This window comes from Oncorhynchus tshawytscha, linkage group LG04 (assembly GCF_018296145.1).
Source record: "Oncorhynchus tshawytscha isolate Ot180627B linkage group LG04, Otsh_v2.0, whole genome shotgun sequence".
NCBI classification, from domain to species: Eukaryota; Metazoa; Chordata; class Actinopteri; order Salmoniformes; family Salmonidae; genus Oncorhynchus; species Oncorhynchus tshawytscha.
Window position 1 is genome coordinate 48,242,949 of NC_056432.1, and position 24,265 is coordinate 48,267,213.

The 24,265-nt window shown below is 41.0% G+C and overlaps 2 protein-coding genes across 4 annotated transcripts in view; one reads left to right on the top strand and one right to left on the bottom strand.

The window, feature by feature from the left end:
• LOC112248944 (centrosomal protein of 120 kDa) overlaps positions 1-10,005 on the top strand; it is a 53,933-nt gene extending 43,928 nt beyond the window's left edge. Inside the window, exons 19-20 of the mRNA XM_042320836.1 lie at positions 3,774-3,919; positions 9,172-10,005. Of these exons, the coding sequence (XP_042176770.1) occupies positions 3,774-3,919; positions 9,172-9,382 (357 nt within the window). The 3' untranslated portion in view covers positions 9,383-10,005. The remainder of the gene's footprint in view (positions 1-3,773; positions 3,920-9,171) is intronic.
• Positions 10,006-17,046: 7,041 nt separating this feature from the next.
• Positions 17,047-24,265, bottom strand: part of prdm6 (PR domain containing 6) — a 56,337-nt gene continuing 49,118 nt past the window's right edge. For 2 of the 3 annotated variants that reach the window (XM_024418412.2, XM_024418413.2), the window contains exons 7-8: positions 23,052-23,228; positions 17,047-18,965 (exon numbers count right to left, since the gene is read on the bottom strand). In XM_024418412.2, coding sequence (XP_024274180.1) covers positions 18,848-18,965; positions 23,052-23,228 — 295 coding nt within the window. In that variant the 3' untranslated portion in view covers positions 17,047-18,847. Of the gene's footprint in view, positions 18,966-23,041; positions 23,229-24,265 lie in introns of all 3 variants that reach the window. The other variant, XM_024418414.2, reaches the window with a different exon arrangement.

The following is a 24,265-nucleotide window of genomic DNA, read 5'->3' on the forward strand; positions in this document are numbered from 1 at the left end:
AGTATCCATTGACTTAGGACTCAAATTGCAGTTCCTATGCCTTCCACTAGATGTCAACAGTCTTTAGAAATTGTTTCAGGCTTGTATTCTGAAAAATGAGAGGGTAAGAGCAGTCTGAATGAGTGGACCCTGCCGTGTGACAGCTTTTTCATGTGCGCGACCGAGAGTGTGCCTTTCTTGTTTACCTTTTATATTGACGACGTTATTGTCCGGTTGAAATATTATCGATTTATTTAGGCTAAAAACAACCTGAGGATTGAATAGAACTTGTTCTCCACTTGCCTACCTGGTTAAATAAAGGTGAAATAAAAATAAAATAAAAAATATAAACATCGTTTGACATGTTTCTATGAACTTTACGGATAGTTTTTTTTGTCTGCCTGTTGTGACTGCGTTTGAGCCTGTGGATTACCGAACAAAACGCGCAAACAAAAGAGGTTTTCAGATATAAAGAGCGACTTTATCAAACAAAAGGAACATTTATTGAATAAATGAATGTCTTTTGAGTGCAACCATATGAAGATCATCAAAGGTAAGTAATTCATTTTATCTCTATTCCTGACTTGTGTAACTTCTACTTGGCTGGTTACTGTTTAATGATTTGTCTGCTGGGCTATGTTCTCAAATAATTGTAAGGTATGCTTTTGCTGTAAAGCATTTTTTAAATCTCACACCGTGGTTGGATTCACAAGAAGTTAATCTTTTTAAACCTATGTAAAATAGTTGTATCTTTTCTGAATTTTTATAATGAGTATTTCTGTATTTGAATTTGGCGCTCTGCAATCTCACTGGATGTTGGCCAGATGGGAAGCTAGCGGTCCCACATACCTTAGAGGTTAAGCTCAATTGCGAGTCTCTTAGCTCTTAGATTTATTTCAATTTTTTATACATTTGCAAACATTTCTATAAACCTGTTTTCGCTTTGCCATTATGGGGTATTGTGTGTAGATTGGGGGGATGATCAATTTTAGAAAAAGGCTGTAACGTAACAGTATGGGAAAAGTAAAGGGGTCTGAATACTTTCTGATTGCACTGTGTGATATAGCCCATATCATGCACACCTACGGGGCATAGTGTGGAAATGATAACAAAAGTGCAGGGAATGCAGACATTTTTGGTGGTGTTGAAGTTTGATTGAACAATCAGAATGAAGTTAGCCACATTGTTGCATCCCAAGAGTAATGAACTACTCATGTAGCATGTTTAGAGCTTTTTTTCCAAAACATAAAATACTGTCATACTGTGAAAAACATTTTATGTTATTTTGGCCATATTGCCCAGCCCTAGGCATAAATCATATCTTTGTCCCCCCCACCCTCTGATGTCTAAATATTTTACATTTGTTGCATCCTTGCAGCATGTGTCAATGATAAATAATTAACAGCTGGAGGGATAAGTGTGAATGCAAATAAAGGAAGCCGTGTTAACTTTATTCTACCTTTCACAGCCTCATCATACAGTATATCATGTGGATTAATTTGGTGTGTGTGTGTGTTTACATGGGCCCCCCCCAAAAAAATTCAAAGATCTATTAGACATTGATCACTTTTAAATCAGCACAACCTTATAGTGGGCTTTGAAACCTGTGCTGCGTCTGGAGTGAACCCTTCGAGGGACTGATCCAATGTCAACAACGTCGGCACACTGGGCTTATCAGGCCTCACTAATAACTGTTAAAGACAAAAGCCAGCTGGAAAATCTGAACCCCCTTTTTTCTGGACTTTCTAAGTGCCAGATATATGTTAAGAAAACACAAGTTGATTTATGTTGCACTAAGGGCTTCATAACTTAATGTGAAATAGTCCTATAAATCATGTTTGTATTATGTTAAGCATTAGCCCAGGCGTTAACCATTTAAATGTCACACTTGTTTTTAGGAGTATCTGTCAGACCTGTGCTTGGCTACGCTCTGTGTAGTTAACGTTTGTTTGGTATCATTATTTGTTTCACCTATCAACTCGTCTGCATAATGTTTAGCTACGTTGCGGCAAAGAAATTCTCCCCTCAGGAATAATGCCTTTTCCCTCTAAAATGTCCAGATGGTAAGAATGAAATGCAGTTCTTTAGAAAACTTCTACATTCCTAACTTAGCCCTTAGCCTTATCTTATCTCTTAGTCTCTAATACAGCAGATACGGTCAACTGGTTAATTTGAGCCCAAGTATGCCTCCTACTCCCCTAACTCTGAACCGCCTTGGTATTTGGTGTCAGATAGTGTGAGACCTGAAAAACTGGAGCTTTGAAATCCCCCAGGTGTCTGTCTGTCAGTTGGCTTATTTTCCAGAAAACTGTAGTTGAGGCCCATCTGGGCAGCTTGCTTCACTCAGGCGAGTACCTAGTCTAACCCACTGGATGCAGGCCACTGGGAATGGGGGTCATTCACTGGTCACTCAGTCCTGCTTGTGCTGCCTTTGTCCTCTCTCCCCCCTCTTGGAGAGAACCAGACTCTGGAGGGCTGTGTTTACCAAGAGCCTGTCCTCCATTACTGAGAATGCAGTGGAGTACCACACATCTAACCCCTAGCGTGGCGCTGTTGTCCACTGGAAATACTTAATGCACTTTTCAACCAGCAGTAACTGAGGAAATCCTTTGCCCAAGAGGCCTTACAAAAATCACTGCCTTAATTGTTTCAGTGTTGTTGCTTTGGCGCTTACTTGGCAATGTGCGATCCAGAAATGTTTCTGTGGTTTGTTTTTCTAGCAATTTTGGTAAAATAAATGTATTACAGGCGACTAATGTTCAGTTTTGCCCTGGCTGTGTGAGAAAAAGTAACTTGTCTGTATTTTAATCAGTGATTGTCTGGAAAAGGGAAGCGGTGTCCATATCTGAACCAATAACTGTTAAGTGTCAGGGAACACATGACATGTCCCTAAACTGCTGTTCTTTGAAACTGTCAGGATTCTCTTGGTCAAAATGCTTTTTATTCTATGATCAGCTTTTTATTCCATGGTACCAATGTAAACACTGGTGATTGGGGAAAAAATCTGTAGTTATGTATCGCAATATTGGCAAAATGGCTTAAGGACAACAAAGTCAAGGTATTGGAGTGGCCATCACAAAACCCTGACATCAATCCCATAGAACATTTGTGGGCATTAAACGAGGCCTAGAAACCTGACTCCAGTTCTGTCAGAAGGAATGGGCCAAAATTCACCCAACTTATTGTGTGAAGCTTGTGGAAGGCTACCCAAAATGTTTGACCCAAGTTAAACAATTTAAAGGCAATGCTACCAAATACTACTTGTGTACGTAAACTTCTAACCCACTGGGAATGTGATGAAAGAAATAAAAGCTGAAATACTGTGTGTGTGTGTGTGTATATAGCTATATGTATTTATTTAAGATGGTGTTAGCTAGCGCTAGTCTGCTGTACTTCGCCAAAACGCCAGTATTCTTCATCCTATAGCTTGTTATTCTTTTTCATAGTGAGCCAACATGTTTTCAACACTTATTTCCATGACTAATCAAAACAAATGTTGTCGTGCTCTTGTCTCTCTGCTGCAGATATATAGTGAGCAGTATGTTGGAAACATCATCGCAATAAAATCGCAACATTGAATTGCTATATATATATATATATATATATATCGGGAGTATAGGGATACCCTATTATCGTATTCGGCACCTCGGTATCGTGATAATTTCGTATCTTTTAGGTCCCTGCCAATTCCCATCCCTCAAACACCTGGTTATTTTCCTACTGTGTTTGAGAAAGTATGCTGTGCTGCAGAACAGAGTGATATGATAACAGCCTTCTCTGGTATGTTGTGTTAGAGAGAGCAGGAGAGCGCCATGACACGGCTGAAGAAGCAGCAGCAGGAGCTGGAGACCATGAGGCTGCGCTACCTGGCAGCCGAGGAGAAGGAAGCCGTCAAAAGCGAGAAACACGAGCTGGAGGACATCAGGAACGAGCTGAACAGGTACTAACTACCACATTCTACGCTAGCATTATTTATCTTCCAAGAGCCTGGAAGGTTCACTTAAGACGAGTTAAGTGGAATTTAATTCAAAACAACTATAGTCAAAGGCAAAAGGGACTTTTATGCTCCCTGTATCCCCCCCCAACATTTTATTTATTTATTCATTGACATTCTTATGCCAGCTTTATACTAAACTCGGCAACAAAAAAATGAAACGTCCTCTCACTGTCAACTGTGTTTGGTGAAAATAAACTTAACATGTGTAAATATTTGTATGGACATATCCAGATTCAACAACTGAGACATAAACTGAACAAGTTCCACAGACATGAGACTAACAGCAATGTAACAAAGGGGGTGGGGGGTCAAAATCAAAAGTAACAGTATCTGGTGTGGCCACCACCAGGTACTGCTGTGCATCTCCTCCTCATGGTCTGCACCAGATTTGCCGATTCTTGCTGTGAGATGTTACCCCACTCTTCCACCGAGTCACCTGCAAGTTCCCAGACATTTCTGGGGGGAATGGCCCTATCCCTCACCCTCTGATCCAACAGGTCCCAGACGTGCTCAATGGGATTGAGATCTGAGCTGTATGCTGGCCATGGCAGAACACTGTCATTCCTGTCTGCAGGAAATCACGCACAGAACGAGCAGTATGGCTGGTGGCATTGTCATGCTGGCGGGTCATGTCAGGATGAGCCTGCAGGAAATGTACCACATGAGGGAGAAGGATGTCTTCCCTGTAACGCACAGCGTTGAGATTGCCTGCAATGACAACAAGCTCAGCCTGATGATGCTGTGACACACTGCCTCAGACCATGATGGACCCTCCAACGCCAAATCGATCCCGCTCCAGAGTACAGGCCTCGGCGTAACGCTCATTCCTTCGACGATAAACACGAATCCGACCATCACCCCTGATGAGACAAAACCGCGACTCGCCATTGAAGAGCACTTTTTGCCAGTCCTGTCTGGTCCAGCGACGGTGGGTTTGTTCCCATAGGCGACGTTGTTGCCGGTGATATCTGGTGATGACCTGCCTTACAACAGGCCTACAAGCTCTCAGTCCAGCCTTTCTCAGCCTATTGTGGACTGTCTGAGCACTGATAGAGGGATTGTGCGTTCCTGGTATAACTCAGGCAGTTATTGTTGCCATCCTCTACCTGTCCCGCAGGTGTGACGTTCGGATGTACCGATCCTGTGCAGGTGTTGTTACACGTGGTCTGCCACTGCGAGAACCATCAGGCTGTCCATCCTGTCTCCCTGTAGCACTGTCTTAGGCGTCTCACAGTACGGACATTGCAATTTATTGCCCTGGCCACAGTCCTCATGCATCCTTGTAGTATGCCTAAGGCATGTTCACACAGATGAGCAGGGACCCTGGGCATCTTTCTTTCTGTGTTTTTCAGAGTCAGTAGAAAGGCCTCTTTAAGGTCACAGTTATGAAAACTTAGGACACTTTGCCTACCGTCTGTAAGCTGTTCCACAGGTGCATGTTCATTTAATTGTTTATGGTTCATTGAACAAGCATGGGAAACAGTGTTTTAAACCCTTTACAATGAAGATCTGTGAAGTTATTTGGATTTTTACAAAACATATTTGAAAGACATGGTCCTGAAAAGGGGATGTTTATTTTTTTGGTAAGTTTAATAAATATTTACAGTTTAAGTCATCAATTTACATACACTTAGGTTGGAATCGTTAACTTGTTTTTCAACCACTCCACATATGTCTTGTTAACAAACTATAGTTTTGGCAACTCGGTAAGAACATCTACTTTGTGCATGACACATAATTTTTCCAACAATTGTTTACAGACAGATTATTTCACTCATAATTCACTAGCACAATTCCAGTGGGTCAGCAGTTTACATACACTAAGTTGACTGCCTTTAAACAGCTTGGAAATTTCCAGAAAATTGTAATGGCTTTAGAAGCTTCTGATAGGCTATTGACATAATTTGAGTCAATTGGAGGTCTACCTGTGGATGTATTTCAAGGCCTACCTTCCAACTCTGTGCATCTTTGCTTGACATCATGGGAAAATCAAAATTAATCAGCCAAGATCTCTGAAAAAAAATGGTGGACCTCCACAAGTCTGGTTCATCCTTGGGAGCAATTTCCAAACGCCTGAAGGTACGACGTTCATCTGTACAAACAATAGTACTTGAGTATTAACAGTATGGGACCACGCAGCCGTCATACCGCTCAGGAAGGAGACGTGTTCTGTCTCCTAGAGATGAACGTACTTTGGTGCAAAAAGTGCAAATCAATCCCAGAACAACAGCAAAGGACCTCGTGAAGATGCTGGAGGAAACGGGTACAAAGGTATCTAATATCCACAGTAAAACAAGTCCTTATACATAACCTAAAAGGCCGCTCAGCAAGCCACTGCCCAAAAACCGCCATTAAAAAAGCCAGACTGGTTTGCAACTGCACATGGGGACAAAGATAGTACTTTTTGGAGAAATGTCCTCTGGTCTGATGAAACAAAAATGGAACTGTTTGGCCATAATGACCATCGTTATGTTTGGAGGAGAAAGGGTGAAGACGAAGAACACCATCCCAACCGTGAAGCACGGGGGTGGCAGCATCATGTTGTGGGGATGTTTTTGCTGCAGGACGGACTGGTGCACTTCACAAAATAGATTGCATCATGAGAAGGAGAAATTATGTGGATATATTGAAGCATCATCTCAAGGCATCAGTCAGGAAGTTAAAGCTTGGTTGCAAATGGGTCTTCCAAATGGACAATGACCACAAGCATATTTCCAAAGTTGTGGCAAAATGGCTTAAGGACAACAAATTCAAGGTATTGGAGTGGCCATCACAAAGCCCTGACCTCAATCCTATAGAACATTTGTGGGCAGAACTGAAAAAGCGTGTGCGAGCAAGGAGGCCTAGAAACCTGACTCAGTTACTCCAGCTCTGTCAGGAGGAATGGGCCAAAATTCACCCAGCTCATTGTGGGAAGCTTGTGGAAGGCTACCTGTAACATTTGACCCAAGTTAAACTATTTAAAGGCAATACTACTTGAGTGTATGTAAACTTCTGACCCACTGGGAATGTGATGAAAGAAATAAAATCTGAAATGAAACATTCTCTGTGTGAGTGTGTGTATACACTGCTCAAAAAAATAAAGGGAACACTAAAATAACACATCCTAGATCTGAATGAATGAAATATTCTTAAATACTTTTTTCTTTATATAGTTGAAAATGCTGACAACAAAATCACACAAAAATTATCAATGGAAATCAAATTTATCAACCCATGGATGTCTGGATTTGGAGTGACACTCAAAATTAAAGTGGAAAACCACACTACGGGCAGATCCAACTTTGATGTAATGTCCTTAAAACAAGTCAAAATGAGGCTCAGTAGTGTGTGTTGCCTCCACGTGCCTGTATGACCTCCCTACAACGCCTGGGCATGCTCCTGATGAGGTGGCAGATGGTCTCCTGAGGGATCTCCTCCCAGACCTGGACTAAAGCATCCGCCAACTCCTGGACAGTCTGTGGTGCAACGTGGCATTGGTGGATGGAGCGAGACATGATGTGCTCAATTGAATTCAGGTCTGGGGAACGGGCGGGCCAGTCCATAGCATCAATGCCCTCCTCTTGCAGGAACTGCTGACACACTCCAGCCGCATGAGGTCTAGCATTGTCTTGCATTAGGAGGAACCCAGGGCCAACCGCACCAGCATATGGTCTCACAAGGGGTCTGAGGATCTCATCTCGGTACCTAATGGCAGTCAGGCTACCTCTGGCGAGCACATGGAGGGCTGTGCGTCCCCCCCAAAGAAATGCCACCCCACACCATAACTGACCCACCACCAAACCGGTCATGCTGGAGGATGTTGCAGGCAGCAGAACGTTCTCCACGGCGTCTCCAGACTCTGTCACGTCGGTCACGTGCTCAGTGTGAACCTGCTTTCATCTGTGAAGAGCACAGGGCGCCAGTGGCAAATTTGCCAATCTTGGTGTTCTCTGGCAAATGCCAAACGTCCTGCACGGTGTTGGTCTGTAAGCACAACCCCCACCTGTGGACGTCGGGTCCTCATACCACCCTCATGGAGTCTGTTTCTGACCGTTTGAGCAGACACATGCACATTTGTGGCCTGCTGGAGGTCATTTTGCAGGGCTCTGGCAGTGCTCCTCCTGCCCCTCCTTGCACAAAGGCGGGAGTAGCGGTCCTACTGCTGGGTTGTTGCCCTCCTACGGCCTCCTCCACGTCTCCTGATGTACTGGCCTGTCTCCTGGTAGCGCCTCCATGCTCTGGACACTACGCTGACAGACACAGCAAACCTTCTTGCCACAGCTCGCATTGATATGCCATCCTGGATGAGCTGCACTACCTGAGCCACTTATGGGGGTTGTAGACTCTATCTCATGCTACCACTAGAGTGAAAGCACCGCCAACATTCAAAAGTGACCAAAACATCAGCCAGGAAGCATTGGAACTGAGAAGTGGTCTGTGGTCACCACCTGCAGAACCACTCATTTATTGTGGCTGTCTTGCTAATTGCCTATAATTTCCACCTGTTGTCTATTCCATTTGCACAACAGCATGTGAAATTTATTGTCAATCAGTGTTGCTTCCTAAGTGGACAGTTTGATTTCACAGAAGTTTGATTTCACAGAAGTGTGATTGACTTGGAGTTACATTGTGTTGTTTGTGTTCCCTTTATTTTTTTGAGCAGTGTATATATACAGACACACATACATGTGTATTATTTATATATATATATATATATATATATATATATATATAATACAGCAGTAGGACCGCTACCAATGTAACTCCAAGTTTTTTTTTCTCATTTTGTCTGTCATAGTTGAAGTGTACCTATGATGAAAGTTACAGGCCTCTCTTGTCTTTTTAAGTGGGAGAACTTGCACAATTGGTGGCTGACTAAATACTTTTTTGCCCCACTGTATGCATACACACACACACGGATATATATTTTTATGTATACACACACGGATATATATGTATGTATATATCCGTGTGTGTGTATATACATGTGTGTAGTAATATATATTTATCTATATATGTGTGTGTGTGTGTATATATATATATATATATATATGTATATATATATGTATGTGTGTGTAGTAATATATATTTATCTGTGTGTGTGTGTGTCATTTATCTGATGTGAATTTCCACTCTTCCTTGGGTTGTTTTCTGAATCCATTTGCTTCAACATCTTACCCTCCTCCCCCGCTGGCTGTGTTTTTCTACCGCAGGTTAAAACAACAGGAGGACAAGAAGCCATGGGGCAGCAGCTCTGCCGGCCCCGCCGTGTCTCTCAACGAGAGCGCCGATGATCACCTCAGCCGGCTGCTGGAGGAGAGAGACACTCTGTTACGCACAGGCGTGTATACACATGAAGACCGAATCATCAGCGAGCTCAACAGGCAAATCCAAGAGGCCATGGCACACAGGGTGGACCACTAGTCTAGCATCTCATGCTAATGCATGATAGAAAACCAGCCATCAGACTCATCTAAATGTGAAGTGTTGATAAATTCCTAGTGTGCCAAATGGTCCGAATTGGACTATCAGATCACTTCAAGCTCCAGGGACAGTAGAAAGTTAGCACAAAGGCAGAAAACTTGAAGGAACAAGTGAGAGTGTCTGCCTTTGCAAGGGATTGACTTTGTTTTGTGTAAGTGTTTTTGGTTATTTTTCCATTATCATTTTGGCTTTCTTTGTTACATGTGTTTTTATTAGTGTTACTACTACATACTAATGTTATTATTAGACTATATTATCTGTTTTATACTATGGGCTAATGTCTAGCGCTACATTCCAAATGGATATGGTTTAAATTATTAGAACGAAAGAGGTCACTAGTGGTTGAAGGTTCGTTGGTGTGTTTATACTGAAAGTTGTCTGTATACACCAGGTGGCGCTGTAACATCAGCAAAGCTACATGTAAATTTACCAGCTTATTTTGATTTTTTCAGATCCAGAATTAGTGTGATAATTATTTGTTTGTCATGACTAACATGCATAGACGATTCTTGAATGTATATTGATTTGTGTGTATTAAATAAATTATTTTGGGATTATATGCACCTTCATAGTCTTGTCAGTGAGCTCAGGTTGGTTTTCATCTCTGCACCAGTGGTGGATGCAGAGGGGAGGACGGCTCATGGTAACGGATGGAACGGAATTAATGGAATGGTATCAAACACATACTCTCCTTGTTTGACATTCCATCCACTCCATTCCAGCCATTATTATGAGCTGTCCACCCCTCTGCATCCTCCACTGCTCTACACCAGTGTCAAATCATACTTAATAGTATTCAAAATGGTATCGCATGCATTTAGGTTAAGTCAACTTGTTTGCCATTGGACCCACTTAAATCTAACATCTTAAAAAGGCTTTATAGAGCGTTCATAAGCAGTATAAAACTTGACTAAACAATTATAAACAAAGTCATCGACATAAGTCTACATCTGGTGATTTGCAAAAGGTGCCGTAAGAAGCCATTCTACATAGTTTTATTTGCTAATGAAGGATTTCTTGTAGGCCTTATAAAGCATGAAGGCTTCATTAAAGGGTGACCGCACTTCCTGATTATTTAAATTTGGTCAGCAAGGGAGAGCCGAAGCCAAAGGATTTACTCAAAATCTGTCCGTGTGAGATGAGCACTTTTTTTGGTATGGAGGTCTATGGAAAGTGTTGAATTACATGAGGCTTGTTTGATCAAATATTTCTGTAATGTTTAGGCTGTTACAAATGTACTGATTATAAGTGGATGCACGTGGCATTTCGGCAACTTTGAGAAAAACAACTTAATTGTGCCTGTTGTTGATATGTGTATCTGCCATCTCATTGGCTAGAATGGTCCCACCTGATCTTGCCTGCCTTCAATCATTGAAGACGTATATTCCCATTGTTAGAGTGGTCATCTGGCTATCTTGTCAATATAATAGATATTCTTTGATTTGGTTAATTAAGAAATACTCGTGGCCATGACAATTCAAACGTGAGTTGTTTTTGTGGTTTGGTTTGATGCGTTTCTTGTGTGTGTTCGCAGGTGGGAAAAGTTATCCAAATAATTTTGCCAATTAGCTTCGGCAGGCTGGTGTGCAACCATGGCAAAGTTGTTGGTTTGACTTTAGATAGCTCCATGGCTAGTTAGGCACTATCAATAAATTATAATGTAAATTAGAAAATATTTCATGTTGGATTCTTTTCAGTTTTCTCATGAAATGTTTTTTATATTTGTATATTAGTTTCTACAATTTATAGTTGGTTTGAGGTTTTTAAGTCATTGGAATTTGGCGCTATTATAATTTTAACATCTAAATTACCTATGGTCCCGAACCAATCCCATCGGGATATCCAAAGACAACCCAAATGTACCACAGGTATTACGATTGGGTCGTGTGCAGCTGCACTCCGAATTGACGATTACCTGTGTGCTACCAGCTGTGGGCATGTGGGCAGGATTGAAACAAATCCAACCCAGAGAGGAAGAGGTGAAGCCAGAGGCTCAACTCGGCCCAAAATCGGTCTCCTCCAGCAGGTGCCGTTTTTGCGCCCACCAAACGAGGAGTTTTTGTTTGAAGTTCAATGAGTGTTGAATTTGGTAAACAAAAAATGTGACGTTTTGTAATGCTTAGGTTGTTACCAGTGTACTGATTGATATAAGTATGAAAACGTAACGTCCTGGCAACTGAACAAACAACAACTTTATATCGGAGTTAGTTGTGCCTGTTGGTCACAAGCGTATCGGCCCTCTCATTGACTAGAATGGTCCCACTTGATCTCGCCTCCTCCCCGACTGCCTTCCATCTTCGAGGACTTGTATTTCCATTGTTAGAGTGAGCACTTGATCAGCTGGTCAATATAATAGATAATTTGTGGTCATTCTTAATTTACGTTGTGGTGCAGTCACAACCACAAGCCTCACAGACGAGACTGACTTTATGACCAAAATTGACCTCTTTACAATTTGTAGTACATTTTGATGGTAGAATACATGTTTCAGACTCATATCGATGCCACAAGTTCGTTTTTAGAGTTGCTCTTCAAGCCTTAAGTTACACTTCATTTAAAGTTGATGAAGTGCTGTCTTTATTTGGCCTGGTAATTTCTAAAGATGTATGGAGTGTAGTTGGCATAATATCCGATTACAGTAAATGACTCCAGTCCCTAAGAGTATTCCTCAAAACACATCCTATGGTATAGCAGAGGGAGCACCCCCCTATCCACATCGATGGGACAGCAGTGGAGAAGGTGGAAAGTTTTAAGTTACTCGGTGTACACATCATGGACAAACTGAAATTGTCCACCCACACACACAGTGTGGTGAAGAAGTCACAACAGCGCCTCTTCAACCTGAATTTGGCTTGTCACGTAAAACCCTCACAAACTTTTAGAGATGCACAATTGAGAGCATCCTGTTGGGCTGTATCACCGCCTAGTACGGCAACTGCACCGCCCTCAACCGGAAGGGCTCCCCAGAGGGTGGTGCGGTCTGCACAACGCATCACCGGGGGCAAACTACCTGCCCTCCAGGACACCAGCACCTGATGTCACAGGAAGGCCCAAAATATCATCAAGGACAACAACCACCCGGGCCACTGCCTGTTCATCCCGCTACTATCCAGAAGGCGAGGTCTGTACAGGTGCATCAAACCTGGGACCGAGAGACAGAATCTGTTTTTCAATCTCAAGGACATCAGACTGTTAAACAGCCATCACTAACACAGAGACTACTGCCTACATACAGACTTGAAATCATTGGCCACTTTAATAAATGGATCACTTGTCACTTTAATAATGCCACTTTAATGTTTACAAATCTTGCATTACTCATCTCTTCTGTATATACTGTATTTTATACCTATTGTATGTTCCATATCCCGCTCTGTCATTGCTCATCCATATATTTATATAGACTTATTCCATTCCTTTAATAGATGTGTGTATTAGGTCATTGTTGTGGAATTGTTAGATTACTTGTTAGATATTGCTGCACTGTCAGAACTAGAAGCACAAGCATTTCGCTACACTCGCAATAACATCTGCTAACCATGTGAATGTGACCAATAAAATGTTATTTGATTTATATCCATTGTATCTGTCATGTCAATGGCCGCTACTCTACCACTCTGACACCGCACATATGTTTGATGTTAAGCGCCTCTATTAATCACTCTTCTTTTTAATTTTTTTTTTAAGGTTTGATACTCAAGGATTTACAGATGGATTCTAGGGCACCAACCCAAATTCCACATTAACAAATGATAGAACAATGTAATTGAATATTGCAAGATGGGTTGATGAGCTCAATCTGCTGACCTGCGGGTGCAGGAGTGTGATAGCTTACACATGTAATCACATGTTGAACATGTCTTAACACCGCCTGAGTGTGTTCCCATGCGTTCTGTCTGGTGGTGGTGGGTGGTGGATGGCTTGTGTTGTCATCTGGGCTGACAGTGTGCAGACGCTCACAGCTCATCCGTCTGGTGGCTGAAGTAAAGGGCTGAATTCCTCCTGGCTCTTTATCTGGCTGGCGACGAGCAGGGCCCAGGGCCTGCTGGAGACTGCTGTCTGTAAAACCTGGCCCAGCTGATAGTGACGTATGGCTTGTTTAGACACTTGCCCTCCTCGCTGCTTGAACTCCCCCGTACTTATGAGGACAGACCGTCAGCAACAGCTTACACAGATGACATAAAGACACACTATCAGCATGTTTACCGAGTCACTCACTCCAGGCCCGGGCCCATGTGATTTATTCTCGTTTGAGCCGTGGTGGCTAACTCCGGGCCTGGAAACACTTTTCTGGGCTTTGATTGCTACCTTTGGCATTATGCATGGGGCCTAACCTGACAATGATAAGTATCTCTGGCATGACTGGTGTTCACTCTGCATAATGTGAACAGACTATTTGTCATGTTGCAGCTAATGGGAGAACCTGGGTGGAATTAATAGTAATTTGTCAGACACGTGAATATGGATCACCATATCATCATCAAGTCCCATGCCATAATGAAATCTCCCTTAGACCATGTTTTACACTGGGAGAGTTTCCATTAAGTGGTGTTAATCAGATAAGTAGAAATTAATCAGGTCATTAAGATTATAGTTAGACCATGTGACCATGATCGTACAGTACTGTGCAATGACCAGTAAGGTGAGGATGATGCGTTAGTGGGGTTTCCCACTCTCTTTCACTTCTGGCTGTTATGTTCCACACTTAAATTGATCCCATTGGATCACAGAATGTGCATGGTGTATGCTCTCTGACATACACAACTGTACAGTAAACTCAATAAAACTGGGGGGGAATCCAGCACTCTGACACGTTAAGTTAATAAACGGTGGTTGTAATTGAACAAGGTCAAGAGAGAACTTTCATTTCTCAGACTTTTTCCCTACATTATGTTTCCAATTAACTTTTTTTTTTTTTTTTTAGAAGTTAGAAAAACTCCAGCTTGATCACTAATTGCTTTTGAAAGTGTGACCCTTGTCTGTTTAATATTTTCCCGAGCAGGAAATTCCATGAAACGCAAACCATTACAGTCCAAACCCCCAGGGCCACTTTCACATGTAGCCTTTCAAAATAATAATTTTTGTGTGATCATTTGTTTAGCCTGAGTGAAGCTGCATTTCACAGGTCCTAGTTCCCATGGCAAAGTATGGTGATTGATGTATGAAATCTTAACTGTATTTGTTTTACAAATTTGTCAAATTCCCGTGAGAATCATTTGTTTAAATCACTCTGAAAGCTGGCAACTTTGTTTCTAGTACTGTAACTTCAAACTGCGATAGTTGCTAAGCATGTGCGGAAAGGTGGTTAAATATGTTTTTTTCTATTTGAGTTCAAGGTAGTGTTATAATTGTTATAACCTTCAAATGTGGTGTGTGCATTGGAGAGCAAGTAAGATTATTACTGGAAAATGGAAACAGCTGGCAAAATATGGCCATTATATGACTAATCCAAACACACTATGACAATACAGGTGATGTGAAGCGCTAAAGTGTCCCACCAGTGGGTGAAGATAAGATGTTTTGTTAAAGTTGACTGCTAGCACACTTAAAGGTCCAATGCAGATGTTTTTATCTCAATATTAAATCATTTCTGGGTAACAATTAAGTACCTGAATGTAATAGTTTGAATGAAAATGTTGAAAAAGAAACAAAAATAGCTTCTTAGCAAAGATAAATAACTCAAGCAATACTTTTTCTAGGACTGTCTGGGAGTTGTCTGGGTAGGGAGGGGAAAACTGGCTGTTATTGGCAGAGCGGTTTGGAACTCTTATTGGTCTATTTACTAATTTACCACCTGGTGATGTCGAAACTCCATCCCACCACAACAGGCTGAAATTTCAGGCAGTCTTTTTAAACAGCTCTTATTATATACACTACCGTTCAAAAGTTTGGGATCACTTAGAAATGTCCTTGTTTTTGAAAGAAAAGCTCATTTTATGTCTATTAAAATAATATCAAATTGATTAACAATGTCTACACTGTATTTCTAATGTTGTAAATGACTATTGTAGCTGGAAACGGCAGATTTTTAATGGAATATCTACATAGGCGTACAGACGCATATTATCAGCAACCATCACTCCTGTGTTCCAATGGCATGTTGTGTTAGCTAATCCATGTTTATCATTTTAAAAGGCTAATTGATCATTAGTAAACCAGAAAACCATACAATAGTCAATTACAACATTAACAATGTCTACATTGTATTTCTGATCAATTTGATGTTATTTTAATGGACACTTTAAAAAAAAAATTATTTCAAAAACAAGGACATTTCTAAGTGATCCCAAACTTTTGAACGGTAGTGTATATATATAAAACACAAGAAAATCCAGTTTTTGACTGCACTAACAAAGATAATGACATTTTGATTCCACTAGGTTGAACACAAAATAATGCCCAACTTAGAACATTAATCCTCAAATCTAACATGTTATTGGAATATGGGTCCAGACTGCTCAGGAACTCAGATCCCATCCTGTCCCAAATATAGCCACCAGACAGTGTTTACCAGCACTAAACCAAGTGAGGAGTTTATAATGCCTTAAAAGACCTGTGTATATGTATATATATATATATATATATATATATATATATATATGTCAATTCCTAACCTTGTCTATTCCCACCAAATAAGATTGGGCAAATTGAGCCAAAATAAGCATTGCAAATCATTTACATGTTCTGTTTGAGTGGCATGGGCAACATGGGAAATGAAAGCAGTTTTACCCTGACTCAGTCATATGAAAGGCTCTCTTTAACAGCAGCACAGGTCTCAGAGCAGCAACACCCACACATTGCTGAAGGGGGAAAAGACTTGTGGATAGGTTTATTGAAAAAGCTGCTTTGAATTCTGTTTTTACTTGACGATTTCAGCCAGGGGTTGAGAAAAGAAAAGGGCCATGCTTGAAAGGTGTATGGACGGCCTAATAAATCAGGGGCGGTGTGAGCAAGCGGAGTTCATGTTCTCCGGGTCAGATCCATAACCTCTCGACAGCTGCCCGCGCACTAGAACCAGCGGCGCTGTGGGACGTGACCTTACAGACACACAACGCAGGGGCCACGGGCAGGGAGCACACCCCGCGGACACACTGATACATCACCGCCTGCTAAGATGAATCTGAGAAAACGCTTTACCGCTATGTCCAACACACACACACAAACACACACAGACTCTCTTTGTAAAGAACAAACATCAAGTGACAGGAAAATCATGGTTGAAAAAAACAGAACATTTCAGACTTTCTGGTTTGTGATGGCTGAAAGTGAGACGATTGCCATTTTTCAAAAACCATGTTAAAAAATCTAATTCAATGTTATTGGTTTTAGATAGTATAGCACATTGTCCTCCATAAAATATCACAGGCATTTTTTTAATGTACTAAAATAATACTAGTAATTCTTAGGGCAACGGTAGGGATATTGCATTGTTCAAAGTTCCATACCTTTACATCTATAAACGGATTATACCTGTGATAGGCGATAAGTGTAATGTTAACACATTAGAAAATATAATGATTGTGATTTGATATACAAATGACAAACATTCACAAAAGTAAAACCGATTAAGAAGCAATGAATTAAACCATCAATAGAAGTATTGATAATATTCAAAACTGGGTCACTGTTTTAATTTCTACAGAGGAATGGTTTGAGCCCTTTCTTATAAAAAAAAGAAGAAAAAAAAGAAGGGATGAAATCATGCAAACAAGAGTCCAAATGTTGAAAAGTCAGAGTTAAACACACTTTGTAGAAGTCTTTCTCATATACCAGGGATCCCCAACTGGCTGGCTGTGGGCGATTTTATTTGACCCCCAAGTTCTGACTTAAAAGACTGAAAGCACCAGCAAATCAGCTCTGTGATTTCAATTTTAGGAATCTGTTCCAAAGTATTCCCCACACGTAATAGATAGATATGTGATCGTATACAAATGTAAGCAAGGTTTGAAATTATTGTTTTAGCTCAATATTATATCTGTTTGGGCTTCTTGCGGTCAATTTGCAGTCTACAAATCATTTGTAATTATGTTCCGCCCCCTGACCCTCCGCTCAAGAACAAACTAAATCGGCCTGTGGCTGAATCTAGTTGATGATCCCTGTCATATACAGATGATTATCATACACGTTTCTTCTTTTAATCTGATTTAAATTGCTTTGCTTATTCAACTCAATTCATTATGTCCATAATAATACAGCAATAAACCAGTTTGATTTGATAAGATTTGCCTCAACATGTCTGATGACTTGGTCTCAAAGTGAATCCATACCTAATGCTCTAATTTCAGGCTCAAACCTCGTTGGGCTTTGTCGTGCTTTTCCTCACCTGTTAGAAGTGTATCGTTATGAGACTATGTACATCCAAGATGAAATCGAACTTACATCGCGTAGTAAAATTAACAAAACAATCACAATAACAATGTAAAAAAAAAATGCAGCACATTTCAAATCATAATGTAGTTTGCCCTTGAATCTTAAAATGAACGTCACCATTAAACAGGTATAGGGAAGCTTACAATTGTGCCTGTGACAAATAGATATCACTGATACATTGAGATTAAGGACAAACCAGATGTTATTTGACTGATTTCCAACCTGGATCTTAAACAAATGCTTGCCCTGAAATACAGTAGTTTCTTAATAGATGCCATGAAAACTCATCTTCCTTTTCTGGACAAAATGTCTATTTTAATCTGTGAACTATCAGTTTTACATTTAATAACAAGAATCTGAAGATGTATAGTATTTTTTTTTTTTTACACAAAATGAATATTCAAATAGTCTCCATTCTTATATTTAGGAGCATCAGATTGAACTGAAACAATTAAATAATCATTATTAAAAGTGCCCGAAGCATGACATGAGAGCAATAGAAGATAAATATAATTTAGTTTTCACAATTCATACTGTGGATAATAGTTTCTTATTTTTGTGGTGGAAACACAGTCCCCTCCTAAATCATGCTTCGTGGTGCAATTTAAGAGAAATTGTGCATTCTCAGTAGAGGCATGTTCTACCCTCACAGTTCCCCCCAACATTCCTTTCCCTTTGGTATTAGGATACAAAGAATAAGACAACTGAGATATAAAGCTACATACAGTGGACATTTTTGGTATTTTTTTGCTGTCCCAGTTTCAGGTCTTCTTTGGGAACCATAACTCCCCAGTCATAAATAAATAATTGTTTCTCCTCCCTTCAACATCCCCACTCCCCCAACATTTCCCTCCCCCTCCTGGTCCCTTTTCTGTGCCAAGATCAATAACTCTTAACATCTTACTTATTTTATTACTGCTTTTGGTTTTCTGGGGCTGATTGAGAGTTTCTCAGAGGAAATCTTTGGTTTTGTTTAAGTGTCCGTGACATTTAATCATGATTTTCCTTGCAGTTTAATTCCGGCCAGTCAATCAGCTAATCCACCTCGATTGATTCGCTGCTCTCGCCGCTGATGGGCTTGCACTCGTTGGGCATCCGCTGGTGTCTGCTGAGCTGGGTGGCCTGCGTGAAGCTCCTGTCGCACCTCTCGCACCTGAACACACAACACAAAACGACTCAGAGAGGCCAGCCGTACATGCCACCTCATCACTCGGCAACCTAATGGCAACTGACACTCCAAAGTGGCTGGGAATCTGACTGGGCCAGAGGGCTGTAATTGGAGCCTAGTCCTCTGGCCTTGATGCCGATGATGGGCGAAGGCCCCAATGCCTCCCAACATTGGGCCCTGTCAATAATCTCAGAGGAGGGGCCCCCCTCAAGGGGCCTGTCTAGATAAGGCACGCATCATTGTCACATCCAGTAGATAGAGAACAAAAAGAGATTTTCGGTAGGCCGGCTATCAAAGAGAGCCTCTCCTGAAGTATTGTGCTTAGCAGCCCAGAAAGAAGGGACCGTGTGCAATGTAGGGGGCTGGGTGCTATCTAATGCACTTGGCTAGGGGGCTTGTTGTCTAGAGTAGTAATTATGTAAGGACAGCTTCTTATGGCATTCTGTTCTACTAACTGTATCGAATCATTAGTTACATCATAGCAATTTGTGAGAATCACCCCTTTCAGTAAACTAGATCCTTCTACTATCAAGTTTTCCAGATTATGTGACAAGGATGCACCCGTTTCTGTCAATCTGCTAACAGTAAAAAGCGGTGGATATGCGGTAATGTCCTCTTAGTTTTACTGAATTTGCTGTTTGTGCCTAAGGTAAAAGTAGAGCCAGTGAAAGGGCCAAAGTTGCAGACTACACGGAATTCGTTTAGTGACGTTTTGCAGTAGAAAACACGTGAGCATTCCTGACTAACAGAAAATGCCAGCTTTAATCTATCAAGCATATCAGCTCAATGAAAATAACTCAGCCCCTATTGATTAGCTAAAGATTACTGTGGTGTATTCATTAATGTCTTTGTGTGCCTCTTCCTCTCTGGAGCATTTGAAGTGCTGATGACACATTTGTGTATCACTGATTGCTTATTAGAAAGCTGATTCGTTACTTGATTGGTCGGCCTCAAATCAGTCACCTTTTCACACCACTGTCCCTGGCTACATGGTGACAATCTGGTGGGATTTATTATCTACATTGATGAGAGGACAGTAGCTGCTGTAAATTACATTTCATCCCAGTTTCATCCCATTTTCAAGCTTGCGAAAAACTATGGATCATATACAGATCATATACAGATAAGTGTTTACTTTATTTTTGGCAGTTGAGTAAATGAGGGATAAAAAGTATATTGAATGCAGGTGCTTCCACACAGGTGTGGTTCCTGAGTTAATTAAGCAATTAACATCCCATCATGCTTCGGGTCATGTATAAAAATGTCTTTTTTTTGGCTACCATTGCTAGAAGAGATCTCAGTGACTTTGAACATAGGGGGTTTAAAGTGTGTGTGTGTGAGAGAGCGTGCGTGTCAGTCACCATATCTCAACTCAATTGAACACTTATGGGAGATTCTGGAGCGCTGCCTGAGACAGCGTTTTCCACCAACATCAACAAAAACATTTTGTGGAAGAATGGTGTTGCATCCCTCCAATACAGTTCCAGACACTTGGAGAATCTATGCAAAGGCGCATTAAAGCTGTTCTGGTGACTCGTGGTGGTCCAACACCCTATTAAGACACTATGTTGGTGTTTCCGTTATTTTGTCAGTTACCTGTATCTATAAGATTAAAATTCAATATAGATGGATACGCTCATATAATGTCAATATTGCTGTCCTGGCAATCATAGAAATGTTGATACTTATATCAAGCAGTCCTACTGTACTCACTGGTAGAAATGGTTCTTACTTTGTTATTGTGTAAGAGCGGAATACAGTATGAAATCATGACATAATTATCTCACTTCATTTAATAGAGTTAATTGCACAGTAATAATGCATTTACAATGTCTTATTATAGGACCGGGTAATATAATATGTGACTGTATTAAAGCTAATGGTGGCACAATAGGGTGTGCTTTACAGTGAACGTTCCAACAGCGTTTGTTTATGATGTTGAGTCAACAAGGTCACATGCATATAACGTCCATTAGATTAACAGAAATCTATTAGCCTGTGTGAGCCTTTAACTTGCTCAATTAATTACATACATCTCCAACAGCATCAATCAGACTGGCAGAGATATGGGGAAGCATCTGGCATGGCAAAGCCCAGTTAACACAGAACATTTTTCATGAATGTCCCTGAAGGTTCTCCTTTGGTTATTTGAAAAAATAACCTTCTTACAACATCCAGGAAACGTCCTCCCCCCCACCCGCCCAAAACCAAAATGGGTTAGCTGGGAAGGATTTCGCTATGTGGACTATGGCAGAACAATAGCTATGCTTTGTGATATATACTACTGGTCAAAAGTTTTAGAACACCTACTCATTCAAGGGTTTTTATTTTTACTATTTTCTACATTGTAGAATAAAAGTGAAGATATCAAACTATGAAATTACACACATGGAGTAACTCATGTAGTAACCGAAAAAGTTTTAAACAAATCAAAATACATTTTAGATTCTTCAAAATAGCCACCCTTTCCCTTAATGACTGCTTTACACACTCTTGGTATTCTCTCAACCAGATTGATGAGGAATGCTTTTCTATCAGTCTTGAAAGAGCTCCCACATATGCTGAGCATTTGTTGGCTGCTTTCCTCCACTCTGTGGTCCGACTCATCCCAAACCATCTCAATTTGGTTGGGTGGTTGGGTGATTGTGGAGGCCAAGTCAAGTGATGCATCTCTCTCCTTCTTGGTGAAATAGCCCTTACACAGCCTGGAGATGGGTCAGGCTGTGTAAGGTGTTGGGTCAATGACCCAACTGTGTTGTCCTGTTGAAAAACAAATGATAAACCCACTAAGCCCATACCAGATGGTTTGCGTATCGCTGCAGAATGATGTGGCAGCCATGCTGGCTAAGTGTGCCTTGAATTCTAAATAAATCAGACTGTGTCACCAGCAAAGCACCCCGACACCATAACACTTCCATGTTTTACGGTGGGAAATACATATGTAGGGATCATCCGTTCACCCAAACCGCATCTCACAAAGACACAGAGGTTGGAACCAAAAATCTCCAATTTGGCCAAAGGACAAATTTCCACTGGTTTGATGTCCATTGTTCATGTTTCTTGTGCCAAGCAAGTCTCTTCTTATTATTGGTGTCCTTTAGTAGTGATTTCTTTGCAGCAATTCGACCATGGAGGCCTGATTCACACAGTCTCCTCTGAACAGTTCATGTTGAGATGTGTATGTTACTTGAACTCTGTGAAGCTTTTATTTGGGCTGCAATTTCTGAGGATGTTAACTCTAATAAACGTATCCTCTGCAGCAGGGGTAACTCTGGGTCTTCCATTCCTGTGGCGGTCCTCATGTGAGCCAGTTTCATCATGGTGCTTTATGGTTTTTGCGACTGCACTTGAAGAAACTTTCAAAGTTCAAGGCTCCTACCTTGTCACAACACAACTGATTGGCTCAAACACATTAAGAAGGAAAGAAATTCCACAAATTAACTTAAGAAGGCACACCTATTAATTGAAATGCATTCCAGGTGACTACCTCATGACGCTGGTTGAGAGAATTACAAGAGTGTGCAAAGCTGTCATCAAGGCAAAGGGTGGCTATTTGAAGAATCTCAAATATATTTTGATTTGTTTAACAATTCTTTGGTTACTGCAAGATTCCATATGTGTTATTTCATAGTTTTGATGTCTCCACTAGTACTCTACAATGTAGTATATAGTAAAAATAAAGAAAAACCCTTGAATGAGTAGGTATTCTAAAACTTTTGACCGGTAGTATATGTGCTGTAGCAGAGACGAGGCTTCCACTTTCAAATACAGCCTTGCCACTGAGATACACTCAAAAAAAGGTGGCAAATATTTCAATTTGCAGTGTAGTTGAAGTGATTTTTTTGTACCATGTAGGCATTGTGAAACCTCTGGCCTCATGTAATAAGTGTCTTCTGGCCCTGTGTGTGTGCTAACCTTAAGTGTATATCAGTATTCAACTATCACAGGCATTTTCAGACACAGTGGGCAATGGTGAGGGCGACAATAGGAGTAGACAGTGTGCCATAAACATTCATTGTGCGTTCTGTAATGGTGTCATTGGAGGAAGCAATGGTACTCACTGTTACTTACTTGAATGGCTTCTCCCCAGTGTGTGTCCGGATGTGGTTGTTGAGAGTGGTGGCTCCTGCAAATGCCCGGCCACAGTAGCCACACTTGAAGGGCCGGTCGCTGGAGTGAGTGACGACATGGTTGCGCAGCTCCGACGGCTGGGAGAAGGACTGGGAGCAGTGTCCACACTGGTAAGGTCTGCAGACACACACACAGAGGGGTAGAGGAGGACACCAAGCTCCCGTTACCATGGCAGCATGACCCTAATCAACCATGTGGCCCCAGTCCATGACTCGGCCATCTATCAATATGTGCACAACATACTGGAAACATTAGGTGTAGTTGGGTTTTTCTGTTTTCTTCTGTCTGTTGTTCCTATCTGCATGTAGAGCTCTAATGATCTTTGCTAATTCTCACAGTGATCCCAATGAATAAGTGGGGCATGATAACAAATCACACATTTATTGACAGAGGCCACAAAGAAATGCTCTTACAGGAGTAATTAGACTAATTGACTATTCAACTGTGCCATCAATCACATGATTCCTTCAGAGAGAAGACATACCTTCCAGGGCAAAGTTATTACTCCCTTTACCAAATGACAATGATTGCATCAATTAGATGGTGTGATTTTAGACAGCCTAGAGTTTAACAGCACATGATAACACCAGAAGATAACAGTGTGCAGATGTTAGGAACAATGTTCTTTATTTTGTTGTTAAATAGGCAATATAAACCTTGCATATTCTGTGAATCTGAAGCCATAGCTAGCGGTATTATGTGGAGGAAAAGTGAAAGTAATTAGAGCAAAATAGTGTAATATAATGGAAAATTTCTCACTTGCAGTTTTCCACATAAAGCTGCAATTCCATGGGGGTTCTATTCATTTATCAGCCCCATTCTATAAAGTATGCCTCAGTGACTTAGACCACAATTTATTTTGAGGTTTTTCTATGAGAAGGTGCATTGATTGTGAATACTTTAATGTGATTAATGTGTGGATATAATTTATTAGGGCCGCGCCGTGTGATTAATGTCAGGTTATTGTTTATTACAGCAGTGAGCCTGGGAGAGCCCCACAGATAAACACCTCCATCACCAACACAACACAGGGAGCCTCTGCAGGGCCACGCACGCAGGCACATATGCACAATAACGAAGGAAAAAATACATGTACACAAATACTTGTATGAAAGTAATTGTTCAGGTTTCTAATAGATTAACAGGTCACCGAC